The 20,233-nt window shown below is 39.5% G+C and overlaps 1 protein-coding gene across 7 annotated transcripts in view; it reads left to right on the top strand.

Moving 5' to 3' along the window:
• The first annotated feature begins 777 nt into the window (after positions 1–777).
• The window catches only part of fmnl2a (formin-like 2a), a 363,272-nt gene continuing 343,816 nt past the window's right edge, over positions 778–20,233 (top strand). For all 7 annotated transcript variants that reach the window (XM_028806468.2, XM_028806470.2, XM_028806471.2 and 4 more), the window contains exon 1: positions 778–1,498. In XM_028806468.2, coding sequence (XP_028662301.1) covers positions 1,382–1,498 — 117 coding nt within the window. In that variant the 5' untranslated portion in view covers positions 778–1,381. The remainder of the gene's footprint in view (positions 1,499–20,233) is intronic.

The following is a 20,233-nucleotide window of genomic DNA, read 5'->3' as shown; positions in this document are numbered from 1 at the left end:
CGATTCAGCAGCAACAGATTATCGAATTTATTTGTAAATATGGGACGATCTTTGCTTCTGACATTATAACGGTGTGACTTTACGAACAAAGCCACACTTTTCTAGTGTATATTTTTAATAGCTAAAAAATCGCTTACCTTTGAAATTTATGCAGTTCGGAATTTGCACGCCTTTCCATCTAGGACCAACAGGCGGTTAATGTTTTTTTTTGTCCAACGGAGCATTTTGCGCGCCTTTTTTGTTCGTGCTTTATGATGTCAGAGGTTAACTTTTAACTTTAAAGTTTACTCAAGCGTAAAGCTGATTGGCTGAGGTTGTGTGACTGTTCTGGAATAGCTGAAACTGGCAAATCAGACACATCGTGTTATTTAATTACACTGTGAAAAAATCCCCCTAATATATGATGTGAAAAGAACAAAATGAAAGGAATTCACTAATCGCAAAGCAGGCTTTTAAGTAGACACATATTTAAATGGCCTCAACTATTCAAAGGTAGCGTTAAAATTTTTTTAACTTAAAATATTTTTGAGAGGTGTATATATGCAATTCGCATAAAACCATTCAAATGTCTAAATTTCTTGACAGCTCTGCTTTAAACTAATAGTCATATTATTTATTTTTGAACCGTTCTGCCCCACGTTGACGTTTGTGTGCTCCGACACTTCAAATCCCAGAAAGCAATAGGAGACGAGGCTTACACGCCCCTTTCGGTGACGTAAACATGACGCTACTGGCGTCACGGTGCCATTGGTGGGGAGGGGGTGAGACGGCAGAAAGGGCTCATTGTGTTGGATGCAAGTGAGGCTGTGGTGGAGTGTGCTGTTTTGTTGTAAGTGGATGTCAGTGTCGGTCTGGATTACTCCAGAGTAGAGGACCGCTAAGCCTGAATCATGCACATCCTCATCCTCACCATTACAGCAAGCTGGGAGTGGGGCAGAAACTGCGCGAGATACGGATAGGATATTTCTTTTTTTTTTCATTCCTACTCGGGTGTTTTTGCTCTTTTAGATCGAAAGCATTTGAGACGCTCAAGATGAATGAAGAAAGAGAGAAAACTGACCCCGAATCAAGCGTAGAATGGTAGATCTGGATCTGGATACCTCGTCCTGCTGGCTTCGTATCAGTTGTTTGACTGCATATTGTCCAGACTGGAATAATACCATTTGAAAATAAGACAAGAAGGGTAGCTTTAAAATACACCATCTACTATTGTTTTTTTTATTTTTCTGGGGGGTCTTCCCCCCAGCACCCCATTCTTCACGGATTTATTTTTCTCGCTTGTTTGAAACTCTGAAGAGCCTGGAATACGCTGTTTTTGTTGAATCATTACAATTACTATTAGAGATTTTTTAAACAAAAAAGGGGAACAGTTTTTGTCATCATGGGGAACGCAGGGAGTATGGATTCTCAACAGACCGATTTCAGGGCTCATAGTATGCCTTTGAAGCTGCCAATGCCCGATCCAGGTGAACTGGAGGAAAGATTTGCCATCGTTTTGGTAGGTTAAACACATTTATGTCATTTGTGTGCAGAATTATCGATCCTTGCAGTGTGTAGTACTATGGAAATGTCGGGGCTGTCAATGCTCAAAAACAAAAAGGATGGGGGCGGGTAGTTTTTGTTTTGGGGGCTCGTTGTCAAGTCACAGGACGCACGCTGTCTTTCCCTGTGGGGTGGAAGGGCCGCTCACTGCGGAAACTTTATAGGATGCAAAATCTGTATGCGCACAATTGCTAATTGACGATTATTGCTTCGCCGCCACGGCGACCGTTTGTAAAATCAATCGCGTGTAAGCCACAAGAAAAATGCAGAAGGATATGGACACATGGATCTTAATCTGATTTGAGACTGTAAAACCGCGCAGCGACGGTACTTGGTCAGATCAGTTCAATAAGTACTTTATAGGTAGATAAGCAAGAAGATCGGGGGAAGGGGGTGTTTTGAAAGAAACATATGGCGGCGTGTTTTTTTAAGTCTAGTAATCGTGCAACAGAAGGGTGCATACAATCAGCCTAGAGTATGACAAATCTTCTCATCCAGGGTGTGGTGTCCACGCTTCCAGTCTGGCGGTCAGTGTAAACATCTCTCCCATCGGAGATCATTTACAATAAAGACATCCCCGAGCTATTATTTCCCCACTATCTTGTCGTATAGCGCCACGACGAGTGATCTTGTTGCGCGTGTGCGTTCATTGTGGCAGCGCGTAGATTGCTACAGCTTTTTATATTAATGTTTGTAGAAAGCCCTGCAACTCACATCTGTTTTGTATCAATTCTACTGCATATCGTGCGTAACGCACCCGTGCTCTTTTTTTAATTCTACAATATATTACTAAAACCTCTGCATGTCAGCGCACAATTCTTATGAAAACTGTCCCAGCAGCAATAAAAAGGGCACGCACAGGCTAGTAAGTAACTTAAACATTATTGAGTTTCTGTTCAGTGAGACAGTGCAAAGTCTCTGTAAGTATAATTCGCATTGAAGCTTTACGTCCAGGCATCTGAGGTGAAGGCGCTTTTTGAGGCAACTCAAGACTCGGCAATCAACGCTTGCGTTTAATTCTTTTATTGTCTCGTTTTTTGTATTTGCAATGACGTCCATACCTTCTTACTGGTTTTGTGTAAATTGTTATCAAATTACTTTGAAAGACGTAATGTCAGAAAAGCTTGATTCATTAACACGAATCACTGATCCTTCTTAGAAACTGTAAGCCCCCTTGCATCATTGTTTAGTTAAATCGCTGAAGAAATTCCTCTTTCAGTACCGACCTCCCGTCTTGGGCAGGTTCTTGTTACCAGGATAGGCTCTGCCATGCTGTGATCCTGTGCTTAATAACGGCAGTTCAGAAAGTGGAGAAATAGATCAAGAAATCAAGCTATTGTCTGCTGTGAAAAGCGATGTGTAAAGTAAATACACTCTAAGTGGAACATAAATCTCCTGTCATACTTTTGTGTTGCCAGACAGCTCCCATATTTTGAAATTCAGTTCTGTCCAATGGATGTTTGTATAGCGTTCTTCACTGAGTGAAGGAGCAGAGCACTGTTAGAGGTATACAGTAATACACATCACACACTGCACAATGCACAGAAATCAAACACAGATTAGCTTAATTAAAAACATACTGAAACAAAGTTTAAGGTTCTAGATTCATTACATCACATTTAAATTGATTTATCTATCCGTTTCATCATTTTTGTCAGTTTCTCATTGCCTTGCCTTTTTTCCTTGCCTCCTAGTGTCCCCCATGAAAAGCACTATGTAAAGTAAAGCCTGGCTAGTGTTTGCTTTCTTCGAAAACTGTAGTCTCACTTTATGGATAGCTCAGTTCTCTTTGGAAAGGTGCCATACAAAGCTACATAGGGTACTAGCTGATCCATCTCCTGTACTTTATAATATACTTTGTTGAAAGGTTTTGTTATCTGTTGTGTTAACAACCAGTTGTCCTCTTTCCTGTTATATTTAACGTAATTGGTTTGGAGGTCTTTACTAGTATCTGCTGTGAAGGGCATTATAAAAGGTAAAGCCTAAGTATTGATCTCTGTATCATTTTGCATATTATCTTGATTTAAGAGGGGTAGTTGGTAATGAATTCCGATTTATTTTGAAAGATGCTGTTTAAAGTAAAGCTTGAATAACTGATTCACCTTTCAGTTTGTAAAGCTTCACTTCTGCTTGTTATTGTTTAATTTAATACAACATATACAGATCTCATAGATTCTCTGATATAAAAGTTGATATATAAGGTAAAGCCTTATAGATGTTTACTTATTTTGAAAGTCATTCTTAGCCACTTGACTTAACGAAATTGTGAGATAATTCTTTGTATCTGCTTTACATGGCACTTTATAAAATAAAAGCTTGAATAAAGTGACCTGTTTCCTGGTTTGGTTACCTGTAGTGCTTTGTTTTTTGTTAACTGAATTTTTTCTCTTATGTCGTTTATGAAATGGAATTGCTAGAGATGTTTCTCCACATATCTGCTATGAAAGGTGCCAACAATGTAGAACTTTAACCAGTGATCCATGTAGCAGTTCACTTACTTTGAAGAATTTGTTTACAACTTTGTCAAAAACCCCACTGCCTCCTTTGTAATTGTATTCAATGTGCCTTCCGTTAGTCCTCCTAGCGAAGGGGCAATAAGTAAAGGGATGCCTTATTCTCTGGTGCTAATCTTCTAATAAGGTAACATATAAAGTGAACTACAGCATTAAAATGAGCCTACCTGATCCATGAGAATAACAGTAATTATTAATTCCAGTACAGATACTTTATAAGGCAGTTAAAGCAACACTCTTTTGCTTAAACTCCAGTATGAGTCTTACAAAATATAACATTTAGAGTTGGGTTATCTTTGGAACTCCGCTTAGAACTCATGGTGAGCCATATGTTCCTCACTTCTGCTGCTTTATTAATGATATTGAATTAAGTCATGGAGTTCTAACTTAGCCTGTAGCATGTCCATAAAGACTTTATAGCAATTCTTTACATTATTATTTCATTAAAAATCTATAAGCTCTTTAGTGGTTCATTGTGTTCCCCTGGATGCCAACATTTCTTTTGAAAACTTTGTATAGTGCTCATATTTCTAGCTTCTAAATCAGCCTTTCCCATCAGTCTCCCCACTGTAGAACTTAAGATGACAGTTTTCTTTGAATATTTTAGTGAAGTGTTTACTAGAGTAATTTTAGTTGAATGGACTGGAGTCCATAATGGACTGGAGCCTTGTCCAAAGTTGGTTCCTGCTTTGTTTCTGCTTGTTTCCTTTATTCTGGTTGTAAAGGTGGATTTTTAAAAGGATTACAAAAGTGGGAATTGAAGTAACCCCCACCCCACCATCTGCCAACATCTGCAAACCTCCAACAAGAAGACTTTGTCCCTTCCCTCAATGCATGTCTTGCCCATTTTTATCCCTCCTACTATGCACAGTTGTTCAAATTAGGGACATTTTAAAAAGTGTTAATGTTATAGACAGTGCTGCAAAATCTTGATAGCACATTTCACAGTGAGTGGTGTCGCTCAATGTGAAAAAATAAGCAGATAATATTAAGTTGTCCAAAAAGAATGTCAAAAACCTGAATTGACAGGTCTTTCAGAAGTTTAATCCTGAGGGACTAAAGCGGCATAGTCGGGAAGCCATGTTTGAGACAAAGGGATTTCCATTAATTAGATTCTTGAAGTGGACAGCAAATATTCATGGCAACAGTGGTGTCTGTTGTAATAGTATAATAATTTCAGAATTCTTATTCCCTTACCTGACTATATAGAAATAAATAGTTTGGCAGATTCTGTATTTTATTGATAGGACCTGTCCTTCCAGGTTCTTCTTGGTCCGAGTACAAAATTCGAAATACATCCAGTCATATAAAAATTTGTTAATTTCTACTACAACTGCCCTTAGGGAGAGAGAGAGAGATACCCGGGCATCTGGCAAATGACTGTGCTAATTTTAGATGTCAGTGTGACAGAAGGAGGGATAGATGATCAAAAAGCTGATTTTGTTAGGGAAACAATTGCCATCTTTCACTTTCAGGATAAGTGTGGGGGTTTGGAGAAAATGAAACTTTGGTGGCTAAAGTAAAAGAAAAGCAAGTCACAAAATCAATATGAACATTGAAGCCCACCTTCATTCCTGGTGGCTAACCAGATTGTAAGCAGTTTTATGAGATTTGACCGGTGCACGTGAGACAGGTGAGGAGTGGTCGGGTTGCTGACATTTTACAGTTGCTTGTCTGAACTTCTCACTGGTTTACAAAAAAATATTTTTTGTTTGCTACTGGGAACTTCAGAACAGCTCTTTATTAAGTTTTTTACACTGATTTCATATATGAAACCGGAATTAAGCTAGCACGTCAGGTTTTTGAAATACACATCATTGATGTTTTGACACTTTTGAATATCAATATAACATCAACACGATATCTGGAGTTTGGACAGTGTCCCACCAAAATTGTTTTGATGTGTTTATTCTAAAAACAAACCAGAAGACAATACCAGAGACACGTTAAAGTATATTTATATCAATTTACCTCAATATAAAAGTGAGGTCAGCATGCCCAAAAAATGTTGGAGGCACTTGCTTTTGCGCTTGTACTGCACATCCGTCTCTCTTTGCAAGAACCAACAGTAGTCACCCATCATGCTCGGAGTGAATTTTCTCCAATATCAGTTTTCTAACACCTTTATATCTTGTTGAAATCTTTCCCCATACTCATCTCAGACATCACTTAGATTTGGTGGAAAAAAGTCGAGATGAGAATGTAAAAAATGTGTCTTCACTGACATTCTGGCTCCCATAAGCTAATATACTTTCAGCATATTCTCCACAAGCTCAGCATTATTCTCTGCTCTGTGACTGTCAAGAAAATTCTGGACAACCTGCACAAATGAGGGTGCTGATTCAGTTGGCTTCAGTTTCCTTTTGAACTCATCGTCAAGCATCAGTTCACGGATTTCAGGGCCAACAAAAACACCTTCCTTAATTTTGGCTTCACTTTTCTCGAGACCAAACTTATTTCTTAAATGCTGAAATGCATCACCTTTACTGTCCAGTCACCCTAGTTGTCCAAGACCTGGAACATCATAACTAAAAAATGGGACATACTGGACAAAAATGGTTTTCAGATTTGGAGTCGGCAAGTGAAATGTGTTAAAGAACAGGTGAAAAAATCCCAGTAGCAAAATGCTTGTTGACCAGTGTTACCTGAATGTGTTTGTTTTACAGAGTAACAGAGCATTATGCCATAGCTGTTTCTTATAATATAACATTGACATTTAATTCAAATTAGCTTGTTAGACAATTGAGTAATGATGGTGTGAATTAATGGGTGAATAAATAAAATAATAGTCAAATGAAGCATAGATTGGACATACACATGAATGGATGGATGAATGAAAGAACAAGTGAATTAGTGAATGAATGCATTTGTGAATGAATGGACAGACATAGAAGGATGACTCAGTGGTCATATGAATTAGTGACTGTGGATGCATCAGCAAATCAACAAAGTAACATAAATGAGAGAGCGGTTGAATGGATGATTGAGTAAACATAAAAAGGAATGCAGATTAACAAATTTAAACCAACAACAAAAATGATTTATACAGTATGATGACTCAGAGGGTGGAACATTCTCACTCCTTGCAAATGTCCATTCTTCCATTCATTTTCTCATTCTATGTTATTTCAGGCTACATTAATACTTTAGACTGCCTGGCACTCAGTGAATTTAGATTTTTTGGTATAGTGCCTTGCAGTGGTGCTTACTCTGAAAGGTTTTTAATGTACATAAGCCAGTGCTGCACAACGTGGTCCAAAGAAGACAACAAATGCTGCAGGTTATGTATCATAATGGAGATTTCTTGCTTCTGTTTTTATGTTGGGACTGATGTACTGTATTTTGACTTCTGTTTATTATTCTTCAGTATTTTGTGATGATAACGTTTGTGTTTCCTGGCCTCTTTAGTGCTCACAGTCATATAATGACAATTAGAGCACTGAATTTGTTTTTCTCCTGGCTATCACTGCAGCTGACCATCACCCTTTCTCTTACATATAGCGCTACACATAGCTTTTAGGCCAGTCACCCACCAAATGCTTACTAGTGAACTCCTGGGGCAGGCTCCATAAGTGGGTCCCAGTATCTGGGTGATGTTCACTTAGATTTAACTGGAACTATCACAATGATCATTTACTTATTGATCAGGGAAGAGTCCAGTTTTAGATACTGAGGTTTGAATCACTACTGTTTGAAGAGTTGTCCATTTGGCCTCCTCTTTAATGAACAACTGAGTGATTTGCTTCAAAACATGATGTGGTGATGATAAGAATCAGCTCTTCCAAATCTGCAGTCACAGTTCCTCCTCTTGAAAAATGTAGCTTGTTACCTGCAGATAAGGGGTGAACACCTACCTCAAGTGAATGAATTCAATTTCCTCAGAGGTTTTCTTCACAAGGGGAGGGTATAGAGGCAGCCATGCGTTTGACAAACAAATTGGTGTAGTGGAAGAAGTTACGTGGATCTTATACCAGACCATACTGCTCAAGGTGGAGCGAAGTCATCGGACGAAGCTTTTGATGTACTTGTTGGTGTAAGAAGACTCAAAAACAATCAGTTTTTACCACGTACTGTATATTTGAAAATCAGGAAAAACAATAAAGGTCTTTACAGACTTGAAATCAAGACAGAACTGAATATGATAAGTATGATGGTAAATTTATAGACGAGAAAACAGGAAGAGCAGGGATCTTGTGGGACCAGAACCGGAAGTGATGTCATCAGGCTGTGATAGATAGATAGATAGATAGATAGATAGATAGATACTTTATTAATCCCAGGGGGAAATTCACATACTCCAGCAGCAAAAAATATTAAATTAAAGAGTAATAAAAAATGCAGGTAAAAAACAGACAATAACTTGAATAATGTTCAACGTTTACCCCCTCTGGTGGAATTGAAGAGTCGCATAGTTTGGGGGAGGAATGATCTTCTCAGTCTGTCAGTGGAGCAGGACAGTGACAGCAGTCTGTCGCTGAAACTGCTCCTCTGTCTGGAGATGACACTGTTTAATGGATGTAGTGGATTCTCCATAATTGATAGGAGCCTGCTGAGTGCCCGTTGCTCTGCTACGGATGTCAAACCGTCCAGCTCTATGCCAACAATAGAGCCTGCCTTCCTCACCAGTTTGTCCAGGCGTGAGGCATCCTTCTTCTTAATGCTGCCTCCCCAGCACACCACTGCGTAGAAGAGGGCACTCGCCACAACCATCTGATAGAACATCTGCAGCATCTTACTGCAGATGTTGAAGGATGCCAGTCTTCTAAGGAAGTACAGGCGGCTCTGTCCTTTCTTGCACAGAGAATGATGTCTTGTGAGGTGGAAATTATGTCATTAGGAGGTGGACTCTTCTGATGGTCTGAAAAGGGAAAAAAGGAGAAAGCATCACTGGACAATGCCAACCCCTGGCTTGGCTGACAAAGACTTACTTGTGTGAAACACATGAGTGCACAAGGGTGCCTTCAGTCCCAAAGTCCATGGTGCCTCTCTATCCGTGTCCTTTGAAATGCTTTGGCTACCTGGGCTCTAAATTAATGATCTCCTCATGATTCAATAGATACTGCATTTATCATATATTGGAACATTCATTGTATTAACTTTAATTTAAATTTAAATTTGCTCACAACAGGCAGTTTTACACGCATTTTGTTAAATATAACACTTTAAGTATAAGTAAAGCACAAATGAAGTAGATACCTTGTTTGATGATAAACATGACCACCTTATTTTGGTACTGATTTTAAATGAATTAAACTTCAGTACACATACAAGTCTACAAATACTATTGCATGTACAGTACCTATAAAAAGTGTTTACACTCCACTTTGGGAGTTGTCACATTTTATTGTTATACAACATTGAATCACAGAGGGTTTAATTTGGCTTTATTGACAATTGTCAGCTCGGAAAACACAACATAATAATTGTAACTGTAAAAAAATAACATAATTCCAAGGGGAGAATACTAAATATGGTCAAACTTTATTTTCATGCCAAATGTCTTATTCAAAAATAATAACTGGTTAACCAGCTCATCTCTTACTGCACCCCTCTGTGCTGCCACCAAATTGCTTATCGTAGAAAATGTATTCTCACTCTCTCTCTCTCTCTCTCTCTCTCTCTGCCAAGAATCCTGTGCCAGGGATACAAAGGTAGTATTTGACAGGTCTTGCCAGGAGAGCTCTGTACATGCCTTCCTCCAGTTTAATGGATCTTTTGAGAGTGGCAGTATCTTTACTTTTCTTTTTGCATCATGTGCGGACTGTGGCGCCATCTGGACAGAACCAAAAATCTGCCAACAAATCTGCTAACACACAAGATGTTCTCTTTCTTTTAGAGTGTTGGGCAGACAACTTTTCATCACTAGAGCTGAGCCTTAGAGTGGCACACTGAAACACTGAAGCCAAGTTAGATTCGTGTATTGTTTCTTGATATTGGGGGGGAAAAAAAAGTCGTGTCTTCCTCTGACATAGAATAGCAGAACAGAAAATATATACAGTACATGGTGTAATGTTTTTGTGTTTCTGTCTAGTTACTTTATGAAAGAAGCTAATGTCACTTTTCTGCTTACTTAACATGTTATAAATCAAAAAGTAACACTGATAAGAAAATATAATTACCTGCATCAGTAGAGCACACAGAACTCCTATTTGTGATAGCTTTTTACACAATCATGTAGTTAGAAACAGAGCAAAGATATGTCTTTTGTGCCTGAAATAGCACTAGATTCCAACTCAAGTAATGTAATTTGTACATTTAATGTACTCTTGTTAGTTGTTGGTTCTGGAGATTCTATGACTAATTGTAGTTCATATTTCTTAAACATAATATTTTTGAACAAAAAAAAAAGTAAAGTTAGAATCTATATGGAAGTTTCTTTCTACAGTTGTTGGCTGCCACGAACCATGATGGAAAGCAGGTCATTGTGGTGCTTTGCCAGTAAATAAATTATAGGGTTAGCGGAAAATTGAATCATTATAATCTTCAGATAATGTAGACGTGAGGTTGTTTTTAGTGTAAAGTAAATTCCAAGTACATGCTTATTCACTTTGTGTCTAACAGTTTGCAGAACCATGCACACTTATGGCACTCCACTCCTTTTTTTTGTTCATTTCTACATAGTTTAATGGATTTCCTGCATTCCTTAGTTTAATTTGTTTAAATGTTACCATTACTAAGATCATTTAGCTTAATTGGTACAACCTTGAAGCCCCAGGAGAAGCAGGTTGGTGTTGTAGAGATTCATGCAAGCCCATGTAATGGCAAATCCCTGGCCATGTGCACAACACTGTTAGCATTTCAGCTTGTTTTGGGATCTAGTTTGCTCTCAAGAGTGGCTTTCGTACATGTGAAACTGAAGATATTCAAGCTGAAATAACTGCAGTCAAGGTAAACGCAAACCAGTAAGTTAATAACTAATGGAGGTGGCAGAGAATGTATCTGTTTTATGGGAGGTGATTTTGGAAATTCACTAATGGTTTAAATCTGAGATTTTCACATTTAAAAAAATATCTTGTTTTGTTTGAGATATCTCAACAATAGTTAAACTTTTCCAACAGATGTCCTTGAGTGAAACAAAATTGGTCCACCGTGAGCCTAGTTGTCTTCTGCAGACAGACAAACGGACATCATGATGGCATTGATGCTCTTTACATTTTATGTGAATGCATCTAAAAAGGCAAGCATTTTAGGGACCAGCTTTAATTCCATTCAGCCTTTTCCTTATAAAGTAAACTTCCTTGTATAAACCGTGCTTTCAATACACTATTTCAACTGAATAATCAAATAATCAAATGCTGGCAGCATCGGGCACAAAGCACGACACAACTCCAAATGAAGCAGTGCCAGTCCATGCCAATTGCACAGAGCGGGACAATTTTAAGTTATCAGTTACCATGTGGATGGAAAACCAAAATGCTTATAAGAAAACACCATTGAGCTGTGAAGAGAACATGCAAACTCCACACAGAGACTGGCTGAGTTAGGATTGAAACCCAGACTTCTGTAGCAGTGCTACCTACATTGAAAATATACTATGATTGAAATCTAACACTTAAATACAACAAAAGCAGATTACGAAACACTGAGCAATATGTACAATATATAAGATTTTATGAAAATTCTAATGTAATTTTTTATGCATCTAAGTAGTTAAGAAACATTCCAGTAGCCGATTTGTTTGTGTGTGTGAGTGTGAGCTTAAAGTACTTCAAACAAAGCCTTGTGCACAAACCGAGTGGATCTCAGATGCATTGTGGGTAGGTTCACAAACATCTGGTGTAAATTGTATATTGTCTGTCCTTGATAACATCGCCCTAAAACTGCTTTTCATTGGTATCAGTGATAACATTTTGCATATTTTTGTAGAAGTCCTGAGCTTTGGGTGTAGGTACTGCCTTGAGCTCCACTGTGGCATTTAGGAGCTTAAAGAGTCTGTGACTCGGCAGCAGGGCGACATGCTTGATTTGATTAACATAAAAGTTCACAAGGGGCAGGTGCAATTTAGCCATGCATCTCCAGTGTCTTGGGAAAATGAGAAAAGAGCTTGGAAACTGCATATTTTAGGAAGCCATTACGCTAATGATGGCGATTGCACTTTAAGCTTTTTGTTTGCCCTGGTTTGAGTTTGCTGTTCCTTTTTACGTAAATGAGATGTTAACTGTATTGGTCCCATGGGGTTGGCCTGAGATGGCTTTTACTCAGCAAGAAGGTACAAAGGAGGTGCTGTGCTCTTACTCTCTTGAGTATGCATGCTACCTACAACTTCTGTGATGTCCTTTCTCATTTTCAGACAGCTCTTTTTTATTTTTTACTGTGATATACAGTATTTGCCTGCTTGTCATTTTATCTTGTACTAGCTAGTGTTGATGATATTCTGAAGGACTACTCCTTTCAAAGTTTCTTCACCAACAAACTCATTGCTTTGAATTGATTCTTCAAGGTTCCTGTTACACTACACTATAACCTACTTTCAGTTTTAGTTGCCTGAATGTTTTCCATATAATCCTCCTCAGTGTTGAAGAGAACTGCATTCACTCATTTTATAGGCTTGTATTACTGAATCCAGCTGCTTGTTTGCTGTGCGTAGCCAATGTGGTAAGACTTTCCAATATATCTCTCATTTTTAGGAAAGATTTGTCATGTTACTGATGTTTAAGTAACTCCTCCTAAGTAAAACTGTTTTTCTTATAGTATTAATTTGTATCCTCTAATGAGCTGATGCCTTCTCCAGGGTTGTTTCCTGCCTTGTGCTCAGAGTTGTCATGATTTTCTCTGGCTGTGCTCCCATGACCCTGAATTGGACTAAGCAAGATAAGAATATATGAACATATAAATGTTTATCAAGTGGTGATAAACTTGTACTGCTGACTTACTGTTTTTTTTTTTACTAAATTATGTACTCCAAAGTGTACAAAACTTTGTGATGTAATTAATACATTAGGTTATATGTTATAAGAAGAAGGCATTGAATTTATATAGCGCTTTTAAAGACACTCATCGTGTTTGCATAGAGAGGGGGCAGCCACTTCCACCACCACCTATGTGCAGCATCCACCTGGTGATGCGACGGCAGTCATTTTGTGCCAGTACATTCACCACGCAATAGTTATTAGTTATAGATAGTTAGATAGGGGATGATTAAAGGGCCAGAATGATTAGGCTGTGATGAGCAGTTTAGTCAGAACATCAAGAAACGCCCTGCTCTTTAAGTAAGGTACCCAGGGATCTTTTAAGTCCACAGAGAGTCAGGACCTTGATTTTAAATCTCATTTGAAGGACAGCACCAATTTTTTCTGCACAGTATCCACCTCATTGCACCAGGGTATTGGGACCCACACACAGACTGCAGGCTAAGTGCCTCCTGCTGGCCACACCAACAACTGTTCCAGCAGCAACCCAAGCTTTTCCTAGATGGTCATCCTTTCCAAGTATTGGCTGGGCTTGAACGTGCTTCGCTTCAGGTAGATGACCATTTCTGAAGTGCTTGTGGTATGGCTGCTGGCTATGTGTGGAGTTAATGTCAAGAAAGGTTATGCTTAAGTTATATAATGCACTAGTGACACCTCACATCAAGAACTGTGTTCCGTTTTATCACCATATTACAAAAAATAAAAACATAGCAATGCTGGAGAAAATCCAGATTTGAGTGACTAGGTGGACTCCAGGAGGACTAAGAGGTGTGAGATATGAGGACAGACTGAAGGTGCTGAACCTTTTCACTTTAAGCAAATTGGAGATTAAGAGGTGACATGATCTAAGTGTTTAGAATTATGAAATGAATTAGTACAGTGGATCTCAGTTGTAACCTTAAAATAGATCATGCATTAAGAACACAGTGACACGGTTGGAAATTTGTTAAGGTCAGATTTTGCACAAATCTTTGAAATTTTTTTCATCACACAAAGAACCATAGACACATAGAATACATTACCAAGTAGTAGGGTGGAGAGTTGAACTTTAGGGACCCCCTCAAATCTCGATTTGATGTTATTTTGGATAATTTATGTTAATGAGATGGAAGGCCTGTTCTCCTCACATTTTTTTCTAATGTTCTAACCATAGCATAACACAACATTCTCATGTATACATAATCCAACTCATGGCAGTGCCAGATTCTTTCCAAGCAGGAATCGTTTCTGGACAGGGCATACTTAGTCATGACATCAAATAATGTAATAAGAAAGTATTATTTAAGAAGTCAGAAAAAAGTTAGAATGGCCAGAGGAGCTCCTACAAATAAGCAGATTCTGTACAGACAAAGGTCCAATAAAGACCTGAACTCTGTTTTCCGGAGCCGAGAGGCAGAATTGAACCCCATGAGTCTTACTTTTTAAAAAAAGTTAATTGTAAATTGGCCATTTAACAGGTGTTATTTCAATGGCTAAACACCTTTGGATTTTTTGTTTCACCTCATTGTCTGCATTTTTAATTGTAATGGTGTTTGCCAAAAGGGTAACCGAACAACTTATTTGCTGTTGCTGATAAGCATAACAAAAACAGTGGAGTTAACTTTGCTTTACTGTATTGTTTCAACACTGTACACTTTCTAAGCTTTTCTGAGACGGTTGACAGCTTACCAGGGGTAATAATGACTGGTGGACAGGGAGAGCTGGAGAGAAATGGAAAGATCACTCGCGCACAGGAAAAATGTAGACGTCATCACTTTAGCTTTATTGTTGATGACCCCTCTGAACAAAGTGGGCTTATTTATTTATTCATTAAACATCTCAAACAGCGAGAGTCTGGAAATACATGGCTGCTGCCAGAAGTGATAGATGGGCTCTTAGCACTCTTTGCACACTCAGCATCGGGAGCCCAGTGTTTATCCCCAGCACTTAGTGTCTTTTCTTATAATTAAGCTTCAGCATTTGTCGTGGAGGTGTCATGGCAGGTTATTCGTTATGTTACGAACAAGATGGCCATTAAGCACATATGACCCTACTGAGATTTCTATCTGAAAAAGAAAAAAGATCCATTATCCAACCCGGTATATCATAACTACAGGGTCACGGGGGTCTGCTGGAGCCAGTCCCAGCCAACACAGGGCGCAAGGCAGGAAACAAACCCCGGGCAGGGCGCCAGCCCACCGCAGGGCACACACATCAAGCACACACTAGGGATAATTTAGAATCGCCAATTCACGTAACCTGTACGTCTTTGGACTGTGGGAGGAAACTGGAGTACCTGGAGGAAACCCACACAGACATGTGGAGAACATGCAAACTCCATGCAGGGAGGACCCAGGAAGCAAACCCGGGTCTCCTAACTGCGAGGCAGCAGCTCTACCCACTGCGCTACCATGCCGCCCAAAAAAAAAAAGATTGGGGCAACCTTTATGGGGCATACCTGTTTGTGTGCATTTCCACCCACAGTTTAAAGACATGTTGTTAAGTTAACTGTTGAGTCTAAGGTGGTCCTGAGGGTGTGTCCAAGTAATGACCTCCACCTTACATACAAAACTGCTAAGTTAGGCCTCAGTATTCCACTGCCGTCTACTTCTGAGGGTGGATGGAACATTTTAAGGGTTGTGTTGCACTTGATTGTATAAATCTTCACATATTCTGTCTAGAAAAATAAATGGTGGTGTTTTTAAATTTGTTATTATTTTATTTCATGCAATTATAATGCTGATGTAAAACAGATTTAATGTGCATAATGTATACCACCTGGATCCTCAGTGTAATGCAGGCTCACTCTTTGCTTCTTTATCTAATTACACATCTGCTAACAATAGTAGTTGATGTGCGTGATACTTATATTTGGACCTTATTATTACTTTATTAACCACAGCAGTTGGGGGATGAGACTGAGAGTATAGGAGTCAGGTGGAGAACTTTGATTCCTGGTGCAAAGAGAATTGTCTGCATCTTAACATCAGCTAAAACAAGGAGATGGTTATTGACATTCACCACACCAAAGAGCCTCTATGTCTGGTCACTGTTCAGGGAGTGGACATAGAGGTGGTGCACTTGGGGGTCCAAATCAATGACAGGTTCGACCGGTCTTGTAACACTCAGGAACTGTATAAGAAAGGGTAGAGCAGACTCTTTTTTTACTTAGGAGATTGCATTGCTTTAATGTGAGCAGTGACGTTCTTCACATCTTTTATAACTCTGTGATGGCCAATGTCACCTCCATGACACACTAACACCTAGTACTTTCAGCCAACGAATTGTTCATCAAAAGTGTGTCAAGAAACGTGTCTGGGGCTCCTTTATACCAATGCACCTGCATAATTCCTCACTGTAACTGGGACTGCCAAGTCAGAAGTTTTTCTTTCTTTTTGTTGTTTTTCTTTCTTTGTAGTCATTCTGGTGTATGTCCAGACCATCATGTGTGTGTGTGAGTACCTGTATACATTTTTATTTATCTATTTATTTGTTTATTTAAAGAGCTTGTGTAAAAAGCCAAACTTCCCCCGGCGAGAAATAAAGTTCTAACTGTTTGTTACGTGGGTAGCATAATCGTTAATTCTGAGTTTGAATCTTGTGCTAATTGTTGTCTGTGTAGAGTCTACATGTTCGTCCCATGTCTGTGTGACCTTTCCTACCACTTACCTCAGACATACTTCTTAATCAGCTCTTTGCCGCACACACGAGTGGACGCTGCAGTGGACTGAAACCCTTACCGTTTTTTGTGCTTCATGTTACTGGGGTTAGCTCCATAGCCGAATAGCGCTGAACTGGTTTAAGTGGTACTTGTGATTTTTATGTTATGTAATAAGCTATCGTGACATGAAGTCTAAATTATACTGTTGATGGCTGAAATGATAGCTAGATGTTATTCTGTACTATTTTCTTCTATTAATGCTGTACACATAATTATATTTGGTCTGTCCATCCATCCTTCTTCTTAACCAGCTCATCCAGGGCAAATAATAAAATGTGCCAATACAAACCACTACTTCGCTTAGGGCTCTACTCAAACAATATAACTAAAATCTAACATAAGTGTTATGTCCATTTTAAAAACATCTCTTCAGTATCAGTGTTTCCATTTCAGAGTTTCAGGGGATGTGCGGCCTTGAGTTCAAGGCAGGGACCAACCTTCAGCTAGACACTAGTTCATATCACAGCATATTCATAAATAGACTCAGAGAGGGCCAATTAACCTATGCCTGAGGAAACCGGAGTACCCAGGGAAAGAAATAGAAAACATGGAGAAAACCTGGATTCTAGCCCAGGTCTTTGGAGATGTGTGCTAACCAGTACACCACAGTCTAACCAGTTACATCACTGACAGCATTATTGTCAGTGTTCAAATACAGAGAGAGAATTGGTGGCTCTTAGTTTTTTTGTTTGTCAAAAGTGATTTTGGTCATCTCCAATGTAATTTTCATTCCTCATTCCCCTGTCCTCAAGGGGGTCGCTTCATGCCATGCAGAAGTGCATAAGGTTACGGGAAATATGTTTTGAGGATGTGTACCCTGGGGAACGGGTTGGAATTCTTTATCCTTTGCCATATTTGTATTGTTACTGTTTCTGGAGTGTGGTTTAGAAGGGTCAGGCAGTAAAGAGTGGTGACGACTTGCAGTATTGGAGCTCCTATTTGATTCCTAACTGAGGCGTCTCTTTTGTCGTACTTCCATGTTCTCCTTGTGTTCACATCTAATAGCACATTTTGACATGATACAAGTCCAATGGATTAGTATGGAGACTATTTTTTAGAAGAGTGATAAAATCAAGAACATTTTTGAAGCTTTCTACATTCATTCACTTCTACATTCACTATCACATGTATATGTGTGAAGTTGGGCTTTAACTTTAATGAAAAGTCATGTTGAATGTTACACATGTAATAAGAAAATTCTGTGGATTTACTTCCTGCAGGTTTCAGAGGGCACAAGTCACTAAATTCATTTACATTTAGCTCCTAAAACTCCTGCAGATAGAAATGTACTTACTATATGCATCAGACTAACAGAATTGTTTTCCAATTGTTTTCCATAATGTCTGTCCTGTGGGAGCAAAGGTCCAATGGGATGATGTCAGCTGTTAATTGGATTTCACTTGGGGAAAGTGTCCTTTTTCTTTTGTAAAACAATCTTTGGTTGATGATCTGTAAATCAGTCTTTCTGAGTTGATTGCACCATAACATTGATAGATTATACATAAATTCTGAAACCTGCCTAGTTCAGGAGCGTGGATGGCCAGAGCCTATCCCAACAGCACAGGAAGCAGAGCATTAATGTCCACATGCACACATCCACATTCACACAGAGGCCAATGCAGAATCACTGGACCGCAAACACATCTGGAAATGTGGAATTAAAACTGGACTCTCTGCAGACATGATGAAGACATGCAGCGATCAGGCACAGGATTCTGACTCTAAATGCTTGACCTGTGAGAAAGCAGCACTAAACTCCTGATCCACTATGCTGCTCTCTGTTAAGTTACTTGGTGATATTTTTAATTTGTAACGCGCACGATAGCATCCAGACTTCTCATCCAAAACTGGTTTCTGCCATGTGCCTCGTGCTGCCAGTAAAGCTTTCTGCCTTTTAACTCTCAAAACTGGATAAGTCATGGTCAGAAAAATAGATGGACATTTACAGGGTAATGTAATTTTTTTTATTAATTTCAAGCTTAACTCATTCTAAGTGGGTTGATCCACTAAAAAAACGGTGATGGATATGATCCTAGGGCATGAAAAACAAACAAACCACTTAAAAGTAGTCATTTTCAAATAATTCCTTAATTTTTGTAACCGGCACATTTTAGTGTCACACATAAGTTGATTCATGTGTTACACAGGACTATGACCCTACCCCCATGCATTCAGATGGAACAGCCCAAATCTGAAGGCGTCCTGCTTTGATGTGGCTAATCAGGCTTTAGTTGCCACATCAAGTCAAGCTGGGGAGCATGCACTGGTACAGTGTGTTGCTGCACCCACTACATGACGAAACAACTCGGGATCCCGGTTTGCAACCCCCTAGGCAGACATGCGGTCCAGTCCCACCCTCTGGAAATGACCCTCTATCTGTTGTAGCCAGGTGTTACGTGGGCAGCCCCTTGGCCTGGTCCAACCACTCGGGTCCCCAACAATGAGGATCCTATGAGCTGGATCACCCTCTGGGAAACGTGCCACATGGCCGTAGTGCTGTAACTGACGCTCCCTCACAATGCAGGTGATGTGCCTCATTCAGGACTCCATGAACAACCACTCATTTGACACAAAGTCAAACCAACGGTACCCAAGGATTCACCGAAGAGACACGGTACCAAAGGAGTCCAGTCTTCGTCTCAGGTCACTGGATAGCGTCCATGTCTCGCAACCATATAGCAAGACAGGAAGCACCAGGACTCTAAAGACTTGGACCTTCGTCCTTTTGCATAGATATCGGGAGCGCCACACACCCCTTTCCAGCGACCTCATGACCCCCCCATGCTCTCCCAATCCGTCTACTGACTTCATAGGAAGAGTCACCAGAGACATGAATGTCACTGCCAAGGTAAGTAAACCTCTCAACAAGGTCGACACTCTCTCCGCAAACAGACACACTGCTGATGGCTCTGCCCAAGAGATCATTAAAGGCCATTTAGTTGCCCAGTATGAATAATGCCAGGGGCTTTCTGCTGCATTTAAAGTGCTACTGCTGTAAGAGTCACGCTTGATTTTCTTATTCTTTAAGTGATGCATCCACAGATCAGTTTGAAGGTTGCATAGTTCAAGCAGTCAGACTAAAACTGCAGCACATTCTCCATTTTCATCCACACTAAGTGCTTGTGGTGCACTGCACTTATCATGCAGACATCTGTTTGTTTAATATAAGCAGACATTCATATATATTTTTTGCCAAGCAGACGCCTTACAATTGAAAACAAGATTTGGTTGGAGAACCCGTCACACTGGTCAGTTTTGGCAGAAAAGATGCTAGTTTAGATCACTCGTATTGAGATCGTCTTCTGCTCATTTCTGAAAATTAAAGCAGAGTCATCACTATAATGGTGAATTCATTATGAGAAGACCATCACATTCGTTCACAACACATTTCTCCAAGGTTTTGACAGTTAGTCAGTAGATCATAGATTGGGTTATGTTTGGCCTCAAACTGTATTGTGGCATTCTGACTTTGGTCTCAGCTATTCACTTAATGGTTGTGGGCACCTTTTGACTCTGAGGAGAGTACCTTGAGACATGAGAGTATATTGTAATTCTTTACCCTGTGTACA

This window comes from Erpetoichthys calabaricus, chromosome 8 (genome assembly GCF_900747795.2).
Source record: "Erpetoichthys calabaricus chromosome 8, fErpCal1.3, whole genome shotgun sequence".
In the NCBI taxonomy this organism is placed as follows: domain Eukaryota; kingdom Metazoa; phylum Chordata; class Cladistia; order Polypteriformes; family Polypteridae; genus Erpetoichthys; species Erpetoichthys calabaricus.
Note: the sequence above shows the minus strand (reverse complement) of the source record. Positions and strands in the feature narration are given on the sequence as shown.